The sequence below is a fragment of the Engystomops pustulosus genome, chromosome 7 (assembly GCF_040894005.1).
Source record: "Engystomops pustulosus chromosome 7, aEngPut4.maternal, whole genome shotgun sequence".
NCBI classification, from domain to species: Eukaryota; Metazoa; Chordata; class Amphibia; order Anura; family Leptodactylidae; genus Engystomops; species Engystomops pustulosus.
Window position 1 is genome coordinate 171,569,334 of NC_092417.1, and position 26,330 is coordinate 171,595,663.

At 45.8% G+C, this 26,330-nt stretch overlaps 2 protein-coding genes across 4 annotated transcripts in view; one reads left to right on the plus strand and one right to left on the minus strand.

The window, feature by feature from the left end:
* SAAL1 (serum amyloid A like 1) overlaps positions 1 to 12,556 on the plus strand; it is a 31,879-nt gene extending 19,323 nt beyond the window's left edge. For both annotated transcript variants that reach the window (XM_072118974.1, XM_072118975.1), the window contains exons 4-13: positions 793 to 876; positions 991 to 1,070; positions 8,115 to 8,174; positions 8,674 to 8,789; positions 9,215 to 9,392; positions 10,228 to 10,310; positions 10,431 to 10,619; positions 10,789 to 10,979; positions 11,396 to 11,488; positions 11,624 to 12,556. In XM_072118974.1, coding sequence (XP_071975075.1) covers positions 793 to 876; positions 991 to 1,070; positions 8,115 to 8,174; positions 8,674 to 8,789; positions 9,215 to 9,392; positions 10,228 to 10,310; positions 10,431 to 10,619; positions 10,789 to 10,979; positions 11,396 to 11,488; positions 11,624 to 11,716 — 1,167 coding nt within the window. In that variant the 3' untranslated portion in view covers positions 11,717 to 12,556. The remainder of the gene's footprint in view (positions 1 to 792; positions 877 to 990; positions 1,071 to 8,114; positions 8,175 to 8,673; positions 8,790 to 9,214; positions 9,393 to 10,227; positions 10,311 to 10,430; positions 10,620 to 10,788; positions 10,980 to 11,395; positions 11,489 to 11,623) is intronic.
* Positions 1 to 26,330, minus strand: part of LOC140071341 (uncharacterized) — a 64,103-nt gene that overhangs the window by 7,008 nt on the left and 30,765 nt on the right. Inside the window, exon 1 of one of the 2 annotated variants that reach the window (XM_072118978.1) lies at positions 8,090 to 8,338. The exons of the other annotated variant lie outside the window; for it this stretch is intronic. The gene's annotated coding sequence lies outside the window, so the exon portion shown is untranslated. Of the gene's footprint in view, positions 1 to 8,089; positions 8,339 to 26,330 lie in introns of those variants that run through there. 2 annotated transcript variants of the gene reach the window in all.

Below are 26,330 nucleotides of genomic sequence, written 5' to 3' on the forward strand. Positions count from 1 at the left end.
GGTCGTGGGCCCCGGGTGCCTGTTTGATTTGCTAGTCTTCTGGGAGCTCACAGACCAGTAGGTGAAGCATCAGGCTCTCCCCGCAGCACAGAGTATTTCAGGGAAGCAGTGACTTGTCCAGTATGTGCTGATTAGTAGGATATGTCTTTATATTTCCGTATATGAAGGGTGCACCTGCAGTTCTGATTAGTAAAGGTCACCCTACTTTCTGCTGGTAATCTATAAATACAGACTGTAAATGTCAGATTAAGATTAACCTTTTTAGGATTACATTGTATATATTGGTATTGTGATAAGAATGGGGGGTGAGATCCTCCTCTGCTGTGTATACATCTATAGCCAAGAGGTCATAGTCATGTTATCAGCAGGTTATATGGTAATACAGTGCTGCCCTCTAGTGTTTATATAATTTAGGTGGCGGCAATTATTTACAGAGGCTCCTCCATCAACATAATCAATCTTTATTGTTGCCACTTGGTCACAAACTACAACTCCCATCATTTCCCGGCATCAAAACTGAGCAGTTGTAGGTCCATGGGATTGAAAAACGCCACATTAAGGGTCTGACAATGTATCCTGTATAGATAAAGGAGGGCTGCATACAGATTATGCCCCCTAGTGGTGGCAGCAGGAGTGAAGAATTTTGTCAGTAAAAGTCTTAGGAGATCATAGGATTTGGAATATAGTCATGGATTATACAGCAATCCATTAATACTTCTATATAGAAAGGTACTGCTGTATTTTGCTGTTTTTACTGTGATGTTACCGTAATTGTTATTTGTTATGTTCCAGGAGGTGGCGCTATTCCTGAAGGAGTTTAATGCACCAGAAATTTTTCTAGGCGTCATCTCAAAGTCCAAGTGCAGCCGCTTGACGGTAAGTATTACAGGGGATGGACTATCAGATATACAGAGCAGCAACCACAGGGCCCATGGAAAGTTTTATACCAGTTTTATGACTCTTATCTTGTAAAATGTCTCTTCCCCCCAGGAAATATGTGTGGGGATTCTGGGTAACATGGCCTGCTTCCAGGAGACCTGTGTGGCCATCACCAACAACGAGGATTTAGGGTAAGTGATCACAGCCATGTGTACTGCCACTGTAGCTCCATGTATGGCTGTGTACCATGGGTATATATCCATGTATGGCACTGTACTAGGGCTATAGCCACATGTATGGCGCTGTACTAGGGCTGTGGCTCCATGTATGGTGCTGTACTAGGGCTGTGGCTCCATGTATGGCGCAGGACTAGGGCTGTGGCTCCATGTATGGCGCTGGACTAGGGCTGTGGCTCCATGTATGGCGCTGTACTAGGGCTGTGGCTCCATGTATGGCGCTGTACTAGGGCTGTGGCTCCATGTATGGCGCTGGACTAGGGCTGTGGCTCCATGTATGGCGCTGGACTAGGGCTGTGGCTCCATGTATGGCGCTGTACTAGGGCTGTGGCTCCATGTATGGCCCTGCACTAGGGCTGTAGCTCCATGTATGGCACTGTACTAGGGCTGTAGCTACATGTATGGCGCTGTACTAGGGCTGTGGCTCCATGTATGGCGCTGTACTAGGGCTGTGGCTCCATGTATGGCGCTGTACTAGGGCTGTGGCTCCATGTATGGCACTGTACTAGGGCTGTGGCTCCATGTATGGCGCTGTACTAGGGCTGTGGCTCCATGTATGGCGCTGTACTAGGGCTGTGGCTCCATGTATGGCGCTGTACTAGGGCTGTGGCTCCATGTATGGCTGTGTACTGTAGCTGTGGCTCCATGTATGGCGCTGTACTAGGGCTGTGGCTCCATGTATGGCTGTGTACTGTAGCTGTGGCTCCATGTATGGCGCTGTACTAGGGCTGTGGCTCCATGTATGGCGCTGTACTAGGGCTGTGGCTCCATGTATGGCGCTGTACTAGGGCTGTGGCTCCATGTATGGCGCTGTACTAGGGCTGTGGCTCCATGTATGGCGCTGTACTAGGGCTGTGGCTCCATGTATGGCGCTGTACTAGGGCTGTGGCTCCATGTATGGCGCTGGACTAGGGCTGTGGCTTCATGTATAACGCTGGACTAGGGCTGTACCTCCATGTATGACGCTGTACTAGGGCGGTAGCTCCAAGTATGGCGCTGTACTTGCTCTGTAGCTCCATGTATAGCGCTGTACAAGGGCTGTAGCTCCATAAGTAAAACTTGTCACAACACAGAGGAAATGATGCAGAATTGTTCTCATGGGTAATTCAAGCCTTTATTGTAACTCACAGACAACGTTTTTGATTGGAGAAGTACTCCTTCATTTTTTTTCTTCTAACTGGCACACCATGTCAGCTTCTTCCAGCCACAATTTGTCTGCAGATTTTGTAACACAAAAATCTTAGGCTCCTCACTTCATCATCATTTTCTCCACCGTCAGAACATAAACTTATGTTTAATCCACGTTTACTGCTCGTTTAGAGATTCATATAAACCAACAGAACGTTATGATTCAGAATGGTCTTACAGGACGCAGTGAGATGAGCTATAGGCAGTTATAGTCATGGTAATGCAGCAAGCTCTGAGAATTCGGTTCATTAAAACCAGCTATTAAAATTTCTTATGATGGGGTATTGCAAAACAAAGAAAACCGACAAATAGATATAGAGAAGACGTACTGGGAAGAGGGGATATAGGGTATACCCACATACAGTATCATTGGCAGTAATGGAACCTCAGAGATTCCCCAGTGGAAAGGGTCTTGGAGAGCAGGGGGTCTCGGGTGCTCCTTCCAGGGGGCTCAGAGGGGGGGATCGTTTTACCTCGTCAAGGTCCACCATCTAATCAAACCTGTGTATAAATCGCACCTCCTGGGTGGTTGTGGGTTCTTCCAGTATCAAGGTATCACCATCTGAGCAGCCACAAGGATATGGCGGAGTAAGCCTTTGCAACAATGAGAGCAAAGCAACCTAAGGGGAAGCCTGTATTGTCCTACCGGTAGATGATTTATATGAGTTAAACACCATTTGCCAGAAGGGCTGAAGTACTGAGCAGCTCCACCACATGTAAAAGATGGATCCCACCTCCACACCGCACCTCCAGCAGACCTCGGAGACCTCCGGATATATTCTGTAACGCAGCAATGGACACCTGCACCACCTGGATATAACTTGTTCTCTTGGCACTACCGCATGGCTCGAAGCGCGTTGGTCTGGCCGTCTCCGGCCAATATGAAGCAATAGAGAAATAGTTGCATCTCACATTACAACAAGGTAAAAGCTTCCGTGTCATGGACTACCTTTTATTCTACTGAAAACACAAAGGCCTTGTCCAATTCTGCGTCTGCAAGTCCGGCCGATAACACTGACTCCCAGGTCTACCAGGAGATGGCTCCTCCAATAGGATGCTATAAAATTGGTACAACTTTGAGCAGGTGGGGATAAAGAACAGAGGAGGTCATCTAGGGCTGTTTGGGACGACGTATTCAACTCATGCCGATGGGACCCAAGGCAAAATCTGGACCGGACAAAAATCACCATTTATGGGACCCCATCCCAGGTGACTCCCCCTGAAGTTGCAAAATACTTTGTAACACATAGTATATACTGACTCCAATTATATCCAATAGTAATGCACTAATATATTATTCTCCATGTTAAGGCTCTGATCACTTTATTATCTATAGACACAGAGTTGTGGTTTGTGGCTAATTTGAATATGTAAATAGCTTGATGATGTCACACGGAATCCCATGAGGTCACGTTGCTTTATGACATCATGTTGTTACCGGCTTCATGGAAATAGAATGCGAAAACCATTTGTGTTTCTTCACCGATTACTGGGAAGAGGCGATTTTTTTTTTTGCTCTGTTCATTGGGAATATGAAGCGTACAATAAAGATTAACCGCGAGATGTGGCGCACTACGAGTAGTGCGGAGCCGCCAGCACCTCGCAGGAGGCAGCCTCCTGTCACCATTCTGGAGAGCGCGGATGAGAATCGGGAGCCCCCCACAACGTCCGCTGGGCCCCAGATAGATCGGACCTCCCGGAAGACCCTGAAGAGGAGGAGGGTGGATGATTCTGGGTCAGACCACCCAGTGGCCAAGAGGCCTAGGCTGGACCAGGACCTAAAGGAAGAAAGCAGCGGCCGGGAGAAGACCCCACGTAAGGCCCTGAAGAGGAGGAGAGCAGAGGATTCTGGGACCGACCACCCAGTGGCCAAAAGACCTAGGCTGGACCAGGACCTAAAGGAAGAGAACAGCGTCCTGGAGCAGACCCCACGTAAGGCCCTGAAGAGGAGGAGAGCAGAGGATTCAGAGTCTGACCACCCGGTGGCCAAAAGGCCAAGGTTGGACCAGGAGCTGAAAGAAGAGAACAGCGTCCAGGAGAAGACCCAGCGTAAGGCCCTAAAGAGGAGGAGAGCAGAGGATTCTGGGTCTGACCACCCAGTGGCCAAAAGACCTAGGCTGGACCAGGACCTAAAGGAAGAGAACAGCGTCCAGGAGCAGACCCCACGTAAGGCCCCGAAGAGGAGGAGAGCGGAGGATTCAGAGTCTGACCACCCAGTGGCCAAAAGGCCAAGGTTGGACCTGCAGCGGCCGGGAGCCGACCCCACATGAGGCCCTAAAGAGGAGGAGAGTAGATGAAACCGGGTTTGAACATCCAGGGGCCAAAAACCAAGACCAAGCTGGACCTAGAATCGGGTAGGAGCTGCCAGGATATAGCTATAAGTATAAGTGATGACTATGTAGCCCCCAGAACTGCCCACTGCTTGTGTCTGGTGCTGCAGCTCAGCTCTGTTGAAGTAAATGTGGCTGAGTTGCAATACCACACACAACCTGCGCATCACAGCGGCGCTGCTCTATCAATTTATTAAGGTTGCCCTAATTTAATACGGTCTTCATTGCTCACAGCAAACACCCAGAGCCCAGATTTAATAAATTAGATTAAGGAAAGTGAGATTGGTTGCTATGACAATAAGGACAGTTTTACTTGATGAAAGATCTTGTAGACCTATGCAGGTACGTGTCCCCTGTGGCTGAATCCGCTCTTCTTTTTAGCTCCCAATGCCCTCGCTTTACAAAAAAAGGGCTTTTTTTAATTATTCAAATGAACCTGAGGGGCTCTGGGCTATTTCTATTATTATCATGTCCTCCCTCCCCAGTCATCAGATCTACACTTTTATTTTACCCTACAAATGGGAATGACACCCCCCATTGAATGGAGACTGAAGGTCCATGGACTGCTCATGATATGCTGACAAATACTGTGACTGAGGGGACCTGAACTATAGAAGGGGGTTTCCATGTAATATTCATTACATATCCTATGTGTATGTGAGTCACTACTGGGTGGGAAACTGGTTACCCACTAGTTACAGGACAAGTATCATGTCTGTGCCGGATACATGGGATATAGGCGCCTGTATGATTTCCTTGTCTACGGAGTGATGTATGTACACAATGACTGCACCAGCAGCAGAATAGTGAGTGCAGCTCTGGGGTATAATACAGGATGTAACTCAGGATCAGTACAGGATAAGTAATGTCATGTATGTACACAGTGACTGCACCAGCAGCAGAATAGTGAGTGCAGCTCTGGAGTATAATACAGGATGTAACTCAGGATCAGTACAGGATAAGTGATGTCATGTATGTACATAGTGACTACACCAGCAGCAGAATAGTGAGTGCAGCTCTGGGGTATAATACAGGATGTAACTCAGGATCAGTACAGGATAAGTGATGTCATGTATGTACATAGTGACTACACCAGCAGCAGAATAGTGAGTGCAGCTCTGGGGTATAATACAGGATGTAACTCAGGATCAGTACAGGATAAGTAATGTCATGTATGTACACAGTGACTGCACCAGCAGCAGAATAGTGAGTGCAGCTCTGGAGTATAATACAGGATGTAACTCAGGATCAGTACAGGATAAGTAATGCCATGTATGTACACAGTGACTGCACCAGCAGCAGAATAGTGAGTGCAGCTCTGGGGTATAATACAGGATGTAACTCAGGATCAGTACAGGATAAGTAATGTCATGTATGTACACAGTGACTGTACCAGCAGCAGAATTGTGAGTGCAGCTCTGGAGTATAATACATGATGTAACTCAGGATCAGTACAGGATAAGTAATGTCATGTATGTACACAGTGACTGCACCAGCAGCAGAATAGTGAGTGCAGCTCTGGAGTATAATACAGGATGTAACTCAGGATCAGTACAGGATAAGTGATGTCATGTATGTACACAGTGACTGCACCAGCAGCAGAATAGTGAGTGCAGCTCTGGAGTATAATACAGGATGTAACTCAGGATCAGTACAGGATAAGTAATGCCATGTATGTACACAGTGACTGCACCAGCAGCAGAATAGTGAGTGCAGCTCTGGGGTATAATACAGGATGTAACTCAGGATCAGTACAGGATAAGTAATGTCATGTATGTACACAGTGACTGCACCAGCAGCAGAATAGTGGGTGCAGCTCTGGGGTATAATACAGGATGTAACTCAGGATCAGTACAGGATAAGTAATGTCATGTATGTACACAGTGACTGCACCGGCAGCAGAATAGTGAGTGCAGCTCTGGAGTATAATACAGGATGTAACTCAGGATCAGTACAGGATAAGTAATGTCATGTATGTACACAGTGACTGCACCAGCAGCAGAATAGTGAGTGCAGCTCTGGTGTATAATACAGGATGTAACTCAGGATCAGTACAGGATAAGTAATGTCATGTATGTACACAGTGACTGCACCAGCAGCAGAATAGTGAGTGCAGCTCTGGGTATAATACAGGATGTAACTCAGGATCAGTACAGGATAAGTAATGTCATGTATGTACACAGTGACTGCACCAGCAGCAGTATAGTGAGTGCAGCTCTGGGGTATAATACAGGATGTAACTCAGGATCAGTACAGGATAAGTAATGCCATGTATGTACACAGTGACTGCACCAGCAGCAGAATAGTGAGTGCAGCTCTGGGGTATAATACAGGATGTAACTCAGGATCAGTACAGGATAAGTAATGTCATGTATGTACACAGTGACTGTACCAGCAGCAGAATTGTGAGTGCAGCTCTGGAGTATAATACATGATGTAACTCAGGATCAGTACAGGATAAGTAATGTCATGTATGTACACAGTGACTGCACCAGCAGCAGAATAGTGAGTGCAGCTCTGGAGTATAATACAGGATGTAACTCAGGATCAGTACAGGATAAGTGATGTCATGTATGTACACAGTGACTGCACCAGCAGCAGAATAGTGAGTGCAGCTCTGGAGTATAATACAGGATGTAACTCAGGATCAGTACAGGATAAGTAATGCCATGTATGTACACAGTGACTGCACCAGCAGCAGAATAGTGAGTGCAGCTCTGGGGTATAATACAGGATGTAACTCAGGATCAGTACAGGATAAGTAATGTCATGTATGTACACAGTGACTGCACCAGCAGCAGAATAGTGGGTGCAGCTCTGGGGTATAATACAGGATGTAACTCAGGATCAGTACAGGATAAGTAATGTCATGTATGTACACAGTGACTGCACCGGCAGCAGAATAGTGAGTGCAGCTCTGGAGTATAATACAGGATGTAACTCAGGATCAGTACAGGATAAGTAATGTCATGTATGTACACAGTGACTGCACCAGCAGCAGAATAGTGAGTGCAGCTCTGGTGTATAATACAGGATGTAACTCAGGATCAGTACAGGATAAGTAATGTCATGTATGTACACAGTGACTGCACCAGCAGCAGAATAGTGAGTGCAGCTCTGGGTATAATACAGGATGTAACTCAGGATCAGTACAGGATAAGTAATGTCATGTATGTACACAGTGACTGCACCAGCAGCAGTATAGTGAGTGCAGCTCTGGGGTATAATACAGGATGTAACTCAGGATCAGTACAGGATAAGTAATGTCATGTATGTACACAGTGACTGCACCAGCAGCAGAATAGTGAGTGCAGCTCTGGAGTATAATACAGGATGTAACTCAGGATCAGTACAGGATAAGTAATGTCATGTATGTACACAGTCACTGCACCAGCAGCAGAATAGTGAGTGCAGCTCTGGAGTATAATACAGGAGTTAGTACAAGTTACTAATTACCTCTTGTTTCCTCCTTATTCTGTAGAGAAGTGCTGCTGCTGTTGATGTGTGACACAGACCCTCCAACTCTTCTAGAGACTAGCAGGTAGGTGGATGCAGAGACATTGCAATTGTCTCAGAAAACAAAGTCATCGGTGGGATTTCTCTATTTGTGGGATATATCAGTTAGTGGAAGTGCTGGGTCTTGTTATATAATAGTGGTCGTACATAACATTGTCCGCTGACCATAATTATCTATAATAGAAGAAAACAACACAGGATGAGTCTATAAGTAGTTTGGTAACTTTCTATAGACTGTACCTGTGAATGTACCCACTCATTTCTTTTGGAGAGGATTTTGGAGGTAATAATGTCTGTGCACTATTCACTATCATGGGACTGCCGGATAGAACTGATCCAGAGGTTCTGGAGCAGCGGTGACATAAATCCTATAACAATCCATTCCATGGACCTCAGGTTTCTATCTACATATAACAACTGAATATAAAAGGCAGTGAAATCTTTGTGATCCCCTTATTGTCAGGGGGTGCCATGTAACCACACGGGTGCAGTAATGTTTATCATGGTGATCTCCTCTGTTCCAGGCTGCTCCTGACCTGTATGTCTCAGGTGAATGTGATGAGCACGTGGCTGGAGAGGATCCGGAAACGCCCCAGCGTCCGCGATAACCTCTGCTTCATCATGAGCAGCTCCACCAATGGTAACGAGCTGTCCGCAGCCATCGGAATCTTCTCCCATTGGGATTCAGTAGTCGTTTGCACATTTCTCTTTTAGGTGGAATATATATGGTTGGAATCTGTCAAACTTGCACAAGGCCCACAAAGCTGAGAAGTGATATCCAAGCTGATACATTGTAGCAAACCATTGTAAATTGTAGCAAACCACAGCTGTTACTTTGAGCAGGATTAGTTCGGAATGGAAAGAAATAGAAATAGGAGTTAAAATGAGAAGATTAGAAATTGTAAACTTTTCTAGGGATAAAGATTTTTTAAAACTTGAAATTTCCACTTAGTCTTTGCTTCTAAGATTTGTGGCAGTAACATATTGAGGTCCTGTACACGCGATATGAAGGGGTTAATAATTTGGGGCGGGGTCATGATGATATTCCTGCACTTTGTTCTGCAGGGGATCTCCTGGTTAAGGTCGGGGAGCTGGTGGACAAGTTGTTTGATGTGGATGAAGATCTGATGATCGACTGGATAAAGGCCGGATGGCAGCCGCCGGAGACCCCTGATAGTGAGGAGGAGAAGCCTACGGTGCCCGGCCTGGTGCCCTCACTGCTGGAGGCCGCTAAACAGCTCAAGTGAGGACATGATGATTATCTGCAACGGGGGCCCCTTTTTTGCCTGCCCTCTCTGCATCGGGGGCCCCTTTTTTGCCCGCCCTCTCTGCATCGGGGGCCCCTTTTTAGCCCGCCCTCTCTGCATCAGGGGCCCCTTTTTTGCCCGCCCTCTCTGCATCGGGGGCCCCTTTTTTGCCCGCCCTCTCTGCATCGGGGCCCCTTTTTTGCCCGCCCTCTCTGCATCGGGGCCCCTTTTTTGCCCGCCCTCTCTGCATCGGGGGCCCCTTTTTTGCCCGCCCTCTCTGCATCGGGGCCCCTTTTTTGCCCGCCCTCTCTGCATCGGGGGCCCTTTTTTTGCCCGCACTCTCTGCATCGGGGGCCCCTTTTTTGCCCGCACTCTCTGCATCGGGGGCCCTTTTTTTGCCCGCACTCTCTGCATCGGGGGCCCCTTTTTTGCCCGCCCTCTCTGCATCGGGGGCCCCTTTTTTGCCCGCCCTCTCTGCATCGGGGGCCCCTTTTTTGCCCGCCCTCTCTGCATCGGGGGCCCCTTTTTTGCCCGCCCTCTCTGCATCGGGGGCCCCTTTTTTGCCCGCCCTCTCTGCATCGGGGGCCCCTTTTTTGCCCGCCCTCTCTGCATCGGGGGCCCCTTTTTTGCCCGCCCTCTCTGCATCGGGGCCCCTTTTTTGCCCGCCCTCTCTGCATCGGGGGCCCCTTTTTTGCCCGCCCTCTCTGCATCGGGGACCCCTTTTTTGCCCACTCTCTTTCTAGAACTGGTCTCAACCTCTTTTTAATGCATCCCTGAATTTCCCCTCACCTGAAAGTTTTGGGATCCTATGGATGTGGTTGTGTATTCCAGGTATGACAGTCCTGAAGGTCTGGATGTGTATATGCACATCCTGCAGCTGGTGACGACAGTGGATGAGGGCATCCAGTCCATAGGTAAGGTCCAGTATAAGGTCCTATGGATACCATAAGAAATCATATAACTCTGAACCCCATGATGTAGATCCCTCTGTCCTGTCTAATGCCTGTATGATATCCAGTGATTGTCCTCCTCAGTACAATACCCAGAAGATGGAAAGCAGACATGGGAGTTCTTGTGTGATCTCACCTGCCGGGACTTGTGCCAGCCGGGCGACCCTCCCCTCATCGTACAGGAGCAGAAAACCATCTTATCCTCCGTCCTGGCCGTCATGTCCGTCATGTTTGCATCACAAACCGAACAGGAATACACAGAGATTGGGAAAAGTAATGACTTCAGTCCTAGATCACATCTCTGCTAGTGATTTCCATTCTCTTCTCTTATGGTCTATATGATGGATATGGTGGAGATAGGAGATCTGTATTAGATTGATGTTACATACATCGATACATATTACATAGATATCAGATGGGTGACCAGAATCCTATCTTTCAGATCTTTCCCTCATTGGGAGTCTGACTCGGATCTTGGAGAACCTGGAGACTTGTCAGAAGAAGAATAAAGATAACCACGTGTCTGATGGGGACGGGACGCAGGACAAGGAGCCCGAGGAGGACTCCCACTTACAAATCCTGAGGGACGTCTGCTGCGAATTTCTCTCTAACATTTTATCTCGGTTAAAAAAGGTAAAAACATGTCACATAGCGGAAGTCGCCATAGGGGGGCATCATGGGATGTAGGAGGAAGGGTTTGGACTGTTAGATGTACATACAACCTCATGGCTCCTTCCATTCGCGCCTATTATCAAAGGTAATATAGCAGTCATGTTGCATCGCTCCTACAGCTCTATGTGCACGTGTCCCCTATACTATTTAGTGATGATTCCTTACAGGGAATATATCAGCAGTGACCATACAGACCCCCAGAGAAGTTACCATCCTGGAATATAAATCCAGATATCACAGTCCTGCTGCTACTAACGACACGCACAAAGGTCTGATTACACAGATCTCCAGGGACAATACCCAACACTGTCTGCAATGTGTATGGTCACTCCTGCTGATGGTTTCCCTCTAGTGATAGTATGTGGTCTTCTCTCCAGGAAAACATAGTGACGGCACTAAAGGAAGGTCATATCACAGAAGAGAAGAGCCTGTGTGCGCTCAGGAACCTGCTCCCGCTCTACGCCGTGTCTGTGAGTATTTCATTCACATTATTTAAAGATGCCTCTAAAATATGCTGAAGTTTGACCCCTGCGACTTCCTGTAATCATGGCTATAAATGATGGGTTGCAGAGTTAATACCTAGCATCTCCTTTTGTCCCCTGCAGGTGAACAGCTTTGTAGAGGTTTTGGGTGAAGAGGACGAGATTATGTCACAAACCTTGAAGAAAGAGATATCTGCGCTCGGGGAAGAGTCGTGAGAAGCGGCGACCTCTACAGCAGCCGCTAGTTTCCCATATGCCGTGGCTTCCCCCCCCCTTGGGCTTGTCCTGGAATAAGAACCCCAGTGCTGAGTCCTGGATTTGTGTTTGGAGGGTCTATGTCCTACATGATATGACTGTACAAAGGAGACTGATCATCTGAAACTTGTAACATTTTGCCGCATTTTGAATATCGGCCACAAGGTGGCGCCATGGATTTTTTTTTTTTTTTTTTTTTTTCTTAGGAAAAACTTCCCCTGGAAGAAAAAAATTCCTAGCAAAGTGAAGGTCTCATTACCCAATAGTCCAGCTTATGTTTTACCACTATATAAGATACATTACCTGTCCGGGTTATCATATTCAGGAGGAAAGGAGTGTCATTATTTTTTATATATGTAAGAATATGTTTTAGGTCTTCCTGGAGCAGCTTCTTAATTCTCACAGGTAATTTAAAGGGGTTGTCCCCTACACACAAGATCAATGTCAGTTTGTCGGGGGTCTTACTAAATGCATGTGTGTCACCGGTTCTCCATGCCTTCTATTGGGCTTCCAACTTGTAAGACCCCCCCCCCCCCATCACTGGTGACCCCAGCTGTCTGGTCTCTGGGATTTCATAGCTATTCAACCCCTTTAGAGACCTGTCTGGCCCAGGTATTATACCCGTACCCCCAGGTGCAGGGGCATGATGGCGCTATTCTCATTGATCTTATATGGAATATGTTACCGGCCCTCTGGGTATTTGCTTTGTTTGTTGCGTCAATTGTGATCCGGACCTTTCCTAAGTGTTTACATGTACAGGTCTTCAGGCCTGGAAAAATAAATCCACATTATTCTATATAACCCAGGCTTGACTTATTTTCTAGGACTGGGTAGCCACGTCTAGGGTTGTCCTACTGCAGATCCCTACTGCCCCCCCACAGGAGAGGGGGTCAGTGTCTTATCACTGGGCGTCCAGATGATGTGATCCTCGGCAATCACAAGTACAGGGAGGATTGGATGTGCTTCATAATCCCCCTGTGCTCCTGATTCCTAGGGGTCCCAAATGTCAGACCATCGATCAGACACTTATCCTGTGAATACTGAATGAGACCTCATGCACATGAACAGCCGGGGGCAGGAGGTGGGAGCGCGCCTCACCCCTCCCCTCTCCATTGAATGGTGAGCGACATAATATAGCATATGTCCTATACACAATCCCCGTGCTGACATGCTTAATATCAGGTGACTGCGCCCCTGAGGCCCCCCCCCCTTCCTGCTGCAGGTGGTGCTGACTGAGGCAAGAGGCTCAACTCACCTCATGGATGGTGCACCCCTGATTACAGCATCGTATCCTGGCAGAGGAGACATAATTTGACTCTACTGCTCCGTTACACCAGAAGTCTTCTAACACTTTGAAACTTCTACAGACATAGGGAATGTGTGTCCGAATATAGTCACAAGGTCACATGACTCTTTATTTAATTGGCCTTGTGATAATTTTTGGAGACTAATCCCCCTCCTTCTCATCCTCCTCATCTTGGATTAAGGTTCTTGCTACAAGTTTCTTGTTTGCTCGGGAAGTTTTAATTATCGGTGAGCTGCAGAGAAATCCTCTTTGCACCCCATGCTGGCCGCCCCGCTGTGCCCTACATGTCGGATCTATTCCTGGACACTGCCCGCATGCTAAGACTAGTACAAGGGGGTCACTGGTCCTTATTCTGGGTCTCCTTGATTATGTTGTGAAATATGTTTTCAGACGTTGCAGAAGAAAGGGGGTGTCTCAACAGGCTATGCGAGAGGGGCTGTAGGGAACAGTCTATGTGACGGGGCTATAGGGAGCAGTCTGTGTGACAGGGGGCTATAGGGAGCAGTCTATGTGACAGGGGGCTATAGGGAGCAGTCTATGTGACAGGGGGCTATAGGGAGCAGTCTATGTGACAGGGGGCTATAGGGAGCAGTCTATGTGACAGGGGGCTATAGGGAGCAGTCTATGTGACAGGGGGCTATAGGGAGCAGTCTGTGTGACAGGGGGCTATAGGGAGCAGTCTGTGTGACAGGGGGCTATAGGGAGCAGTCTGTGTGACAGGGGGCTATAGGGAGCAGTCCTGAGTGACAGGGGGCTATAGGGAGCAGTCCTGAGTGACAGGGGGCTATAGGGAGCAGTCCTGGGTGAGAGGGGGCTATAGGGAGCAGTCCTGAGTGACAGGGGGCTATAGGGAGCAGTCCTGGGTGAGAGGGGGCTATAGGGAGCAGTCCTGAGTGAGAGGGGGCTATAGGGAGCAGTCCTGAGTGAGAGGGGGCTATAGGGAGCAGTCCTGAGTGAGAGGGGGCTATAGGGAGCAGTCCTGAGTGAGAGGGGGCTATAGGGAACAATCTATGTGCCCTAAGCAGAAGGGCATATAGGAAGAGGTGGTTTTAAGACACATCCTGCTTATTAAAGATTTTGGAATTTTGGACAATACAAAACAATACAAAAATAACAATGATAAAAAAAAGACAATATTGATATTTTGCAGAAGAGAAGGGGTTAAGCCACTCTCCTCATCACTATAAGCATCTTTCCTTGCAGAGCTGTATTCCTCGTTACTTTGTGTCGGTGCAGTGGTCGCGTGACTCGATCCTGCGACACAAGGAGCTCAGCTGCTCTTATCCAGACTGTGAATAGTACAGCAGGTGTAATCGTATTAGTGGCGGAGGGCGACACGTGTCGGCTACCTGGCTGCCCCCTATCCAGGTACTGACATCATACGGAAGATGTAAGGATGAGAGCTGCCAGGACTGTATAGGACATCATACAGAGCATTTATTTAAAAGAATTGCCCAGAATTAGAAAAATACGGCTACAAATAAGTGATCGGTGTATTCAACCATAAGCCTTCTACAGCTTTTACTCAGAGCAAGGAGAATGAGCTCTGGAGTTCAATGAAGGGAGCTAAGAGCGCAGCAGTGTGAGGACACTCCCCAATTACACTTGAAGAAGCTACAATACATAACACTGGCTGTAATCCTGGAATATTAATACAGATTTTACAGTCCTGCTGCTACTTACCTCATACATAAAAGGTTTGATTACACATCTCTCTAGGGACAACACACTAGCTACAGAGAGCACAGAGCAAAGCAGTGTGAGGACACACCCCAGTGCACTTAGCAAAGCAGTGTGAGGACACACCCCAGTGCACTTAGCAAAGCAGTGTGAGGACACACCCCAGTGCACTTGAACAAGCTACCATCCTGGAAGATAAATCCATATATCACAGTCTTGCTGCTGCTACCATTATACACAAAGCTCTGCGCATGCGCGGCCACTGCTCCGGAGCTGGAGCTACTGCACATGCGCAGACCTCCGGCTTCTCGGACGAGGGCGCGCAGCTGTGAGGAGGGTAGGAGGAGAAGAGAGGCTACTGGATCGTGGAGTAGCCGTGACGTGTAGCCTCATGTCCGGCTACTCCACGCATTTAGAAAATTTACATATTAGGGTATTAAAGATTTTAAAAAGGGCGTGAGGATTAGCTCTAAAAAGGACTATCCACACTTCCATACATCCACCTACCACCCTGTTCTACCTTTATAGGTAGAATCGTGGTGGTAGGTTCACTTTATCTGCAAAGAATTTCCAACTGTGTCTTTAATTTACTATATCCCCGGTTCTGTACATCACCGAACCACAAGCCTGATGTGCTCTGAAAGATGAAATTCTTATCTTTAATATGACACTAGAATGTATCTAGGTGCTATAGAACTGAAGATAGGGGCATCTGAAGTGACTCTAAACTTGAGTATGTAAGTGTTTGACATGTATGTTCTATGTAAAGTACAAGCAGTGAGTGTGGTCCCAGGATTTGTGTCCCTGCTCCCTCATGTTTACATCCAGCGTTACAATGGATCAGTGTACACGGCCTATGGCTGCCTCCTATCAATGTCACATCTCGGGCCGCTCAGAGTATTGTAGACGACACTAGTGTTTACCTAAGAAGCCATAACTGCACAGGACCATCTGCCCAGGAGGAAGCTCCGTGTCAATTACTGCAATAAAAACCTGCCCTATCATTGCCTGGCGCTGCCCCGCTATCTACTGTCAATAGGCGGATATTGAAATCCAGGATAGAGGACACACAACCTTATCCAGCTCAACAAAGAGGCCTCGGCGCTGTGTCCAGCAGCTTTAATGAAACGCGTGCGGACGTGACGGCAGAGGCTTTTCATTATGAACAAGATCTTGTTTAATTTGACATCACTGGAAGTTTCTTTGTATCACTGGAGGATTACATGTTAGTTTATACAGCGTCTGCGCTGTTTACTGATGTAGTGTATGTAGCGCGTACGTGTCCAACACTGCTATACGCTGCTTACACACCTAAGAGTCCTGGAAATCATTTGTTAGTTCCTGACTTCTTATATCCACTTTAAAGGGGATTTCCAGATTTTTATCGTTAGAATAGGTGATTGATATCATATTTGACGGGGTCCTACACCTGACACCCTGATTGTTAGCTTTTGAAAGAGACTGCGGCGTTCTGACAAGAGCTGAAACCTCTTTACCGTCTTCCAAGCACAGCGCCATGAATTGTGTAGTGGCTGGGTTTGGTACTGCAGCACAGCCCCCTTTCACTTGAATGGGACTCACTGCAAACAGGACACTCAAACAATGGATGTGTCACAGGCCTGGGAAGTATTAGCAACTACTTCAGGCAGTGGAACCGCAGGGGTGGCCCATCCATACTTCACAACTCTCGTAGCAGAAATGTTTGCCGTAAGCCACGCCTTTTACTCCACTCCCTTACAGTCATGGCCAAAAGTTCTGAGAATGACACAAATATTATATTGTCACATGATGTGTTGCCCTCTGGTTTGTCAGATGTTTTTATCACATACAGAGATACAAGTGCAATCATATTATGAGTAACAGAAGCTTTTATTGTCAGGTAGGAGGAGTTACTGCAGCGAGTCAGTATTTGCAGTGTTTCCCCTTCTTCTTCAGGACCTCTGCAATTCTCCCTGGCAGCTCTCACTCACCTTCTGGACCAAATTCTGACTGATAGCCGTAAATTCCTGCACAATCACTGCTGCATTGTGTCACAATTTGTTGGTTTTTGTTTGTCCATCTCTTGATGATTGACCACAAGTTCTCAATGGGATTAAGATCTGGGGAGTTTCCAGGCCATGGACCCCAAATCTCTATGTTCCCTGAGCCATTTAGTTCTCCCCTTTGCTTTATGGCAGATGCTCCATCAGGCTGGAGAAGGCATTGCTCATCACCATCTGCTCCTGGAGGGTTGGGAGAAGTTGCTCCTGGAGGACATTCTGGTCCATTCTTTATTCATGGAGGTGTTTTTAGGCCGATTCCCTTGGCTGAGAAGCCGCCCCACACATGAATGGCTGCAGGAGGCTTTACATGTGGCATGAGACAAGACTGGTGGCATCGCTCACCTTGTCTTCTCCCAACAAGCTGTTTTCCAGATGTTCCAAACAATCGGAAAGGGGATTCATCAGAGAAAATGACTTTACCCCAGTCCTCAGCGTCCACTCCCTGTGCCTTTTGCAGAATATCAGTCTGTCTGTGATGTTTTTCCTGGAGAGAAGTGGCTTCTTTGCTGCCCTCCTGGACACCAGGCCTTACTCCAAGAGTCTCTGCAGTGTCACAGTGCGTGCAGATGCCTCACACCTGCTGCTGCCATTCCTGAGCTCTGCACTGCTGGGTGCCCCATCCCCAAGCTGAGACACTTCTAAGAGACGGTCCTGGCGCTTGCTGGTCCTTCTTGGGCACCTGGAGCCTTTTTGGCAACAATGGGACCTCTCTCCTTGAATTCCTTGATGATGCGATAGATTGGTGACTGAGGTGCAATCTTTCTAGCTGCGATAATCTTCCCTGTTAGGCCAGTTTTGTGCAGTGCAGAAGTGACTGCACATGTTTCTTTAGAGGCACCAGCCTCCTTTTAAAGCAGGGGTCTCAAACTCGCGGCCCGCGGGCCAACTGCGGCCCGCGGGACAATATTTTGCGGCCCCCACCTGCATGGAGAGGGCAGGTCGCGCTGCATGGAGAGGGCTCACGGGCCGAGCCCTCTCCATAGCCGGTAAGTCTTTGCTGCATATTGCAGCAAAGGCTTACCGGTAACACCCGCGATCGGTGCTAGCACCGATCGCGGGTGTTTTGACAGCGATGGCTGCCGGCAAAGCTGCCGGCACCTCAAAAAGATAGCGGCGCATGGGCGCCGCCATCTTACCTGGGATCGCCGCTCCCCGTGACGTCATCGGGGGACGGCGATCCGTCTCCATGGTAGCCTCGGGTCTTCCGTAGACCCGAGGCTATTTCGTTTTAACCCCTTCATTACAATGTGCTGATAGCACATTGTAATGAATGAGGAGGAAAATCCCCATATACTGCCATACTGTAGTATGGCAGTATATGATAGGATCGATCAGACAACCTGGGGTTAAAGTACCCTAGGGAGTCTGAAAAATAGTATAAATAAAAATACAAAAAAGTTAAAAAAAAAAAAATTATAATAAAAAAACCTAAAATTTCAAATCACCCCCCTTTCCCTAGAACTGACATAAATATAAATAAACAGTAAAAATCATAAACACATCAGGTATCGACGCGTCCGAAAATGCCCAATCTATCAAAATATGATAACGTTTTTTCAATGCTTTTAACCCCGTAACAGAAAATAGCGCCCAAAGTCGAAAATGGCACTTTTTTGCCATTTTGAAAAATATAAAAAATCTATCAAAAGTGATCAAAAGGTCGTACAGTCCTAAAAATGATATCATTGAAAATATTATCAAATTTCGCAAAAAATGACACCACCCACAGCTCCGTACACCAACGTATAAAAAAGTTATTAGCGCTAGAAGTTGGCAAAATCAAAAAAATAATTGTTGTACAGGAGGTTTTAATTTTTGTAAAAAACATTATAAACCTATAACAAATTTGGTATCCCCTTAATCGTAACGACCCATAGAATAAAGTAGACATGTCATTTGGGGCGCTCAGTGAAAGACGTAATATCCAAGCCCACAAGAAAATGGCGCAAATGCGTTTTTTCACCATTTTCATTGCATTTGGAATTTTTTTCCCGCTTCCGAGTACATGGCATGGAATATTAAATACCATCACTATGAAGTGCAATTTGTTACGCAGAAAACAAGCCATCACACAGCTCTTTACATGTAAAAATAAAAAAGTTATAGATTTTTGAAGGTGGGGAGTGAAAAATGGACATGAAAAAACAGGAAAGGACCCGTAACCGGTTAATCCCCTTCCCTCCGGTACTTGAAGAAGATGAAGTCGCCGCTCTGAACGCACTTGGTGCAGGTCAGAGCGGCGACTTCATCTTCTTTGATGGGAGGCAAGTACCGGGGGGGGGGGGGGGATGGAGTGTCCCTGACTGGGCTCAGTGCGGTAGGAGCTTGGGACCCCTCGGTGCACAGGACGCGTTCATAGAGAGAACACGTCTCCCAGCTCGGGGCTTTCCTTGCGCTGGGAGACGCCATGACATTTGAATCTGAATAATGATATTTTGTAAGCGCATTTTGTGCGGAAAACTTGATGCGGCCCAGCCTTACCCAGAATCTACCTCCAGCGGCCCCAGGTAAATTGAGTTTGAGACCCCTGTTCTAGAGTATATGCAAATTGCCATTATAAAACCTGATGCAGTAGACTTTGGGCCACATTTATCACTTGTTTTTTCTGTTGTTTTTGCGCCTTTTCGTTTAGGCGCACCGTTTTTGCGCCCGTTTTGCGATTAAACGTCAAATTAGCCGCGCAGCTAAAATAACCACCTTTCCCTCATCTATCATTCAATTCCAGATGTTTTGCTGCGCCTAATGATATTCATCACGTGCGACTTTTGCATTTAGGCGCAAAAACGGGCGCAAAAACACTCCAGCCCGAAGGTGGCGTTATCTGAGAAGAAAGCACTGAGCCCCTTTGCAGAAGAGCTCATTTCTAGCAGCAAAGCTCAGCCAGACACTAGAACATATAATAGATACATTAGATACATTACAGACAGGAGCTGCAGACTCTATTTACAGTTCATCACCTTCTATTTACAAAATATTCTGCAAAACCCTGAGCTCACAGCAAGAGCAAGAGAAGTTTGCACAAGTTTGCAGAAGCTTGCAGATACTACATACAAGTGTCCCCCATGTAATTCTGCACAGTATCTGAGGGGGATATTGTGCAGAATTACAGGGGTGCAGCAGGCGACCAGCATTGGGGGATCCCCTCCAGGAGAAGCCACTGCTGAGGAGGTCACTGGGTGCTGGGTGTCACACACCTGGGTGCTGCTGTGGGGGTCATTCTCATGCTGGGCTGTGGGAGAAGCAGAGAGGAGCTTGTAGCAGGATCACATGTAAGAGCCCGAATCTAACATTGCGCCTAAACTGCGCCTAAACTGCGCCTAAACTGGTTTAAAGTAAAGTGATTAATAAGAGGCAGGAAATATACTTATCACAGATGGTTGTAGCTTGTGATAATTCTGCCAAAACAGTGCGCCCGAATTTAGGCGCAACTACTACACTTAGGCGCACAAAAGTGATAAATGTGGCCCATTGTATGATTAAAGGTTGTTGGGTTATGGCACACACACTGTTTTTGAACAGGAGTCCATAGCGTACCTGCAATGTATAGGTCATACTGTGCAAAGGTTTTAGGAAGGTGTGGAAAAAATGTTGCAAAGTAAGAATTCTTTCATAAATAGAAGTGTCACTAGAAGTGTTTGAAAACAACTACCCTGAAAATCTGTAGAAGATTTGTAGTGAGTTCTCCTATATGTTTGGAACAACCTCCCTGCCGAGTTCCTACTGTGCAAGTAAATGCAGAGGACCTGATGCTGTTCTTATACCAAACCACCTGGCATAATCTGATAGTGGGCGCTCTGTTGTCATCTAGTTACAGGACAGGCTCTTCCTCAGGCCACATAATAAGCGGCTTCTATTGCCCCCACACATAGGAAGGACCCATCCTGCATCTGTGCATCTCTTTTATGTCCTATAGATGACACACACAGAGCGCACAGGCTTGTTATCCTGATGCTGACGGACGGGGATAGAAATAGTCTCTCCAGGTGCAAAACAAAAGGAGACTTTGATGGAGAACATTTTATGATCCACCGAGGACATGTCATTGTAACAGAACATCAGCTGTCATCATCTCCTCCTACAAAACTGCATGTAAGCCGTTCAATGGCGACGCCGGGTACTGGACATGTAATCTTCTTCTTGTTGACCTAGAGGGGCCAAATGCATCATGTTTTCCAGCTTTAGCATCCCCTCAGGAAGGAGCCCTAGGAGTCATTATCCAATCACTGATGGCGATTATTTGGGCTTCCTTTTCTGCTGTACTCAAGTAGTTTTGGCCAATTTACAATCCCAATTTTGTGTATGTTGTTAGTAGCAGCAGGACTGTGATAAATGGATTTATATTCCAGGATTGTAGCTTCCACAAGTGAACTGAGGTTCTAACACTGCTGTGCTCTGTTCTCTCTGCAGTCAGTGTTATGTATTGTCCCTGGAGAGATGTGTAATCAGACCTATGTGTATGTGGTTATATTATAGTGGAGTCTTCTAGGGGGCCCATGGCCACCCAATCTATTTTATACAGGAGGTCCTCTACTTAAGAACACCCAACTTACAGACGACCCCTAGTTAAAGACGGACCCCTATGCCCACTGTTCTGCTGAAACTCTCTAGATGCTTTTCTATAGTCCCAGACTGCAATCATCAGCTGTAAGGTGTCTGTAATGAAGCTTTATTGATAATCCTTGGTCCAATTACAACAAAAAAATGTTGAAAATCCAATTGTCACTGGGACAAACATTTTTTTTTTGTCTGGAACTACAATTATATAATATACAGTTTCGACTTACATACAAATTCAACTTAAGAACAAACCTATGGAACCTATCTTGTATGTATCCCGGGGAATACCTGTACTGAGAAAGGCCTTCACCCATCAATTCCTGCTCTCAATACACATGTGTACAAGAGACATTTCAGGACCTTGTAAGGTCCTTCAAAGGTCCTGAAACCTCAGATTGAAAGCAGCAGAAAGGACACATCCTACATTCCCCAAGAAGCTGATTTGAGCGCAAGATGTAGGAATACATATAATATTCATACAGCCCAGGGCCCGTGGTAGTCTTAATCTGCCCCTGGTTGTTAGTAGCAGCAGGACTGTGAAATATGGATTTATATTGCAGGATTGTAGCTTCTCCTGGAGGTATCCCTAACACTGCTGTTCTCTGTGCTGTATGCAGTCGGTGTAAGGAATTGGCCCTGGAGAGACCTTTCTGTATGTTGTTAGTAGCAGCAGGACTGTGAAATATGGATTTATATACCAGGATTGTAGCTTCTCCTGAAGGTGTCCCTCACCTCTGTCTTCTCTGCTGTCAGTGTTAGTTATTGGCCCTTTCTATATGTTGTTAGTAGCAGCAGGACTGCAAAATATGGATCTATATTTTCTAGGATAGTAACTTCTACTAGTACAATGGTCCTCACACTGCTGGGCACTGCTGCAAAGTTCAATTCTATTCCCTAAACAAGTAGCTTTACCATGCTTCTTCAATACTATAGCAGTCATTCATTGCAGAGATTATGGAGAAGATCAATGCAAGGAGCTAAGAGCACAGCAGTGTGAGGACACACCCCAGTGCACATAGAGATGCTATAACCATGCACCATAAATCATTACACACAGATGACACATCTCTCCAGGGCTGATACATACCAGACTGCTGTATTCTAGGAGCACCACCAGGGGGCACTGTATGGTGTAATTACTAATAATAGTCTTCACCTGCTTTGCACTTGGTCTTGTACTTAACACGAGGAAACAGATCTAGTGAGGGGCCTGATGTCAGTCGTGTGCCAATTACCGCTGCCTACGTGCCATGTGCAATGATCCCCCGGCTGGAGCGCGGCCGCAGAGTGACTGCACACATGACTGGGGACAAGACATAAATTACAACTAATGATTAAATTGCTGACATTTCCATATTAAGATAAAGCTCCGGTTTATTAGGTGATATCTGGCGCTCGCTACCTGTCTCTCACCGCCACAGCTTATTACATCACCAAATTGTTACAGATATCTAGTATGACCGGCTGAGGATCTGCACTCTCACCATCCACAACTACTACCCTCAGCATGTGGCGGTCAGGACACTCATCATCTCTCACCGCGTCATGGTCTAGCATCCAGACACAGATGACAGCCTCATTACATGCCCCGTCTCTGCTCTGCTCCCCTGTAAGGAGATGATACTGTAACAAAGTTATATTATTCTATTAGTAAATGTGACAAGTTATCTGTACGGCCGCCACAACAAATCCAGGTGACAGCAAGGAGCGATTAATAGGACAGCGGCTTATTACAATGACACTATGAGGCGGCATTACTTACTCATATCATTACACAGTACAAAGAGGCAGCGGCTTGTCCTCTATTGTACCAGGAATCATGGAATAAACATATATTCACAGCTCATTCTCCTCTACATTATTTATACATCTCATTATACCAGATACAGCAATGTCATGCAAATAACAGGGGGAATCTGCAGCATCAGCTAGTGGGAGCAGACTCAGGATTACTGTATCTTTCTTCTATCGATCTATCTGTCTGTCTGTCTGTCTGTCTATCTATCTATCTATCTTCTATCTATCTCATATCTATCTATCTTCTATCTATCTCATATCTATCTATCTATCTATCTCATATATATTTATCTCATATCTATCTATCTATCTATCTAAAGTTTCAAAAACTGGCAGCACTCCGGATTGGTGTCAAAAAGGTGACGGGGTGTCTTTTATTCCATGTGCAACGTTTCAGCCCACAAGGAGCCTTTGTCAAGCAGGCATTTCACATATCTATCTATCTATCTATCTATCTATCTATCTATCTATCTATCTCATATCTATCTATCTATCTATCCATCTCATATATCTATCTCATATCTATCTATCTATCTATCTATCTATCTATCTCATATCTATCTATCTATCTATCTATCTATCTCATATATCTATCTCATATATATCTATCTATCTATCTCATATATCTATCTCATATCTATCTATCTATCTCATATCTATCTATCTATCTATCTCATATATCTATCTCGTATATCTATCTCATATCTATCTATCTCATATTTATCTATCTCATATATCTATCTATCTATCTATCTCAAATCTATCTATCTATCTATCTATCTATCTATCTATCTATCTATCTATCTATCCATCTCATATATCTATCTCATATCTATCTATCTCATATATATCTATCTATCTCATATATCTATCTCATATCTATCTATCTATCTCATATATCTATCTCATATCTATCTATCTATCTATCTATCTCATATCTATCTATCTATCTCATATATCTATCTCGTATATCTATCTCATATCTATCTATCTCATATCTGTCTATCTCATATATCTATCTATCTCATATCTGTCTATCTCATATCTATCTATCTATCTATCTATCTATCTATCTATCTATCTCATATCTATCTATCTCATATATCTATCTATCTATCTTTCTATCTATCTTTCTATCTATCTTTCTATCTCATATCTATCTCATATCTATCTATTTCATCTATCTATCTATCTCATATCTTCTCTCCCTCCTCCATGGAGCAGAAGCCCGGGAGGAGATCTGAGAGTCTCCTGAAGTGAGTGTCCCTCGCTGCTGAGTATTTGGAGCAGTGTAGCAGGAAGTGGACCTCATCCTCGGTGGCCTCCTGGTCCTGGCACTTTTGGCACAGTCTGCTCTCCCTGGGCACGTACATCTGTCTGTGCTTGCTGGACTCCATAGCCACTTTGTGGGTGCTCAGTCTTTAGCAGCTCAGGACCTGCTGGTCTCTGGAGTCCGGTAGTTTCTCCAGGTACAGTACCAGTCTGTAGTTTCTTCTGGGATGTATCTATGGTGGTCCTCCAGCCACTGATATATACCTCCTGGGTCCTGCCTAGCCAGTAGTGTATCGTAACATAGGTGGTTTGGGCGGCCACCTGGGGGCCAAGGCGTCTAAGGGGCCCATGACCACCTGAATCAATCGGCAAGTTTGATACTGTCCTGTAGAGATTAAGTTTAGAAAAGGAAAAGCGGATGTCCAAGAGGAATGTAATAATAACAATCGCTTTATTAAATCAAAATAAGAGAGAGTAAAAACATTTAAAAAGCACATGCAAGTGCTACATAAATCCTAGTGTCCCCAGTGCAGCAATACATAATACATTTTAAGGTAAGGCAGGCTTGTATAGCTATAATCACATTAGGTCAGAAAACAATCTACACAAATGTGGTATCAAAAGAAGTCATAATAAGAGTGAAGCATAATCACAGCCATATATTACCTAGGTGAACACTTGATCGATGCTAGGCACTGGGGGCAATGATCCCCATGCGTTTCGCCTGAGTACACAGACTTCCTCAGGGGTGAGGAAGTCTGTGTACTCAGGCGAAACGCATGGGGATCATTGCCCCCAGTGCCTAGCATCGATAGGTAGATAGATAGATATGAGATAGATAGATAGATAGATAGATAGATAGATAGATATGAGATAGATAGATAGATAGATAGATAGATAGATAGATAGATAGGAGATAGATATGAGATAGATAGATAGATAGATAGATAGGAGATAGATAGATAGATAGATAGACAGGATTTATGTAGCACTTGCATGTGCTTTTTAAATGTTTTTACTCTCTCTTATAAAGCGATTGTTATTATTACATTCCTCTTGGACATCTGCTTTTCCTTTTCTAAACTTAATACTGTGATATTTTGGATGTTTACAAAAATATTTATGACCCAAATCTTTGCCTATGTCCTTTAGAGATTATATCGAGAAGGGCCTCCAGCCATGAAATCCTCATTCTTTCAACACATACTTATACCAGGGTTCTTTTAGGACCTTTGAAGGTCCTCCAAAGGTCCTCAAACTGTAGAACTAAAAGTGGAGAGAAGGGACCACTCCCTTCTTTTCCAAATAAATGGCATTAAAAAATTTGAATTCTTATGGCCGACAATTTTCATACAGCCAAGGGCCAATGGCTGTCTTACTCCACCCCTGGGCATAACTATCTATCTCTTTATTTCTCTCTCTCTCTCTCTCATGTCTATCTCTGTCTCTCGTGTCTATCTATCATCATCTCCTATCTATCTAATTTCTACCTATCTGTCAGTCCATCGATCTACCTACCTACTTACCTACCTACCTGCCAGATAGACTGCAAAAACATGGGCGCAATTCCTGACTCACTATTTCTTCCCTTACCCCCATCTCCACGTCAAATGGGCATGAAGGGTGTGAACCGGGTGTGCAGTGGACCAGCCTGTGCGCTAGCGATAACCTATGCCACGCCAGCATGTGATACACCTCCCAAAAGGGACAGACGTACTCTGCTACATTATCTCAGTGATCATCTGGATTCGCCTAACCCAGTGTTCCCCAACCACCGTTCTGTCAAAAAAAACAAAAACATACTCACCTACCCCGTTCCTCTGCAGCAGTCTTCTCTTCCTTTACTTAATTTCCATGTTAATGCTCTGTTGGTGGCGAGTGTCATGATGTCATAACAGTTGAGTTCGGCTGGGAAAGGCAA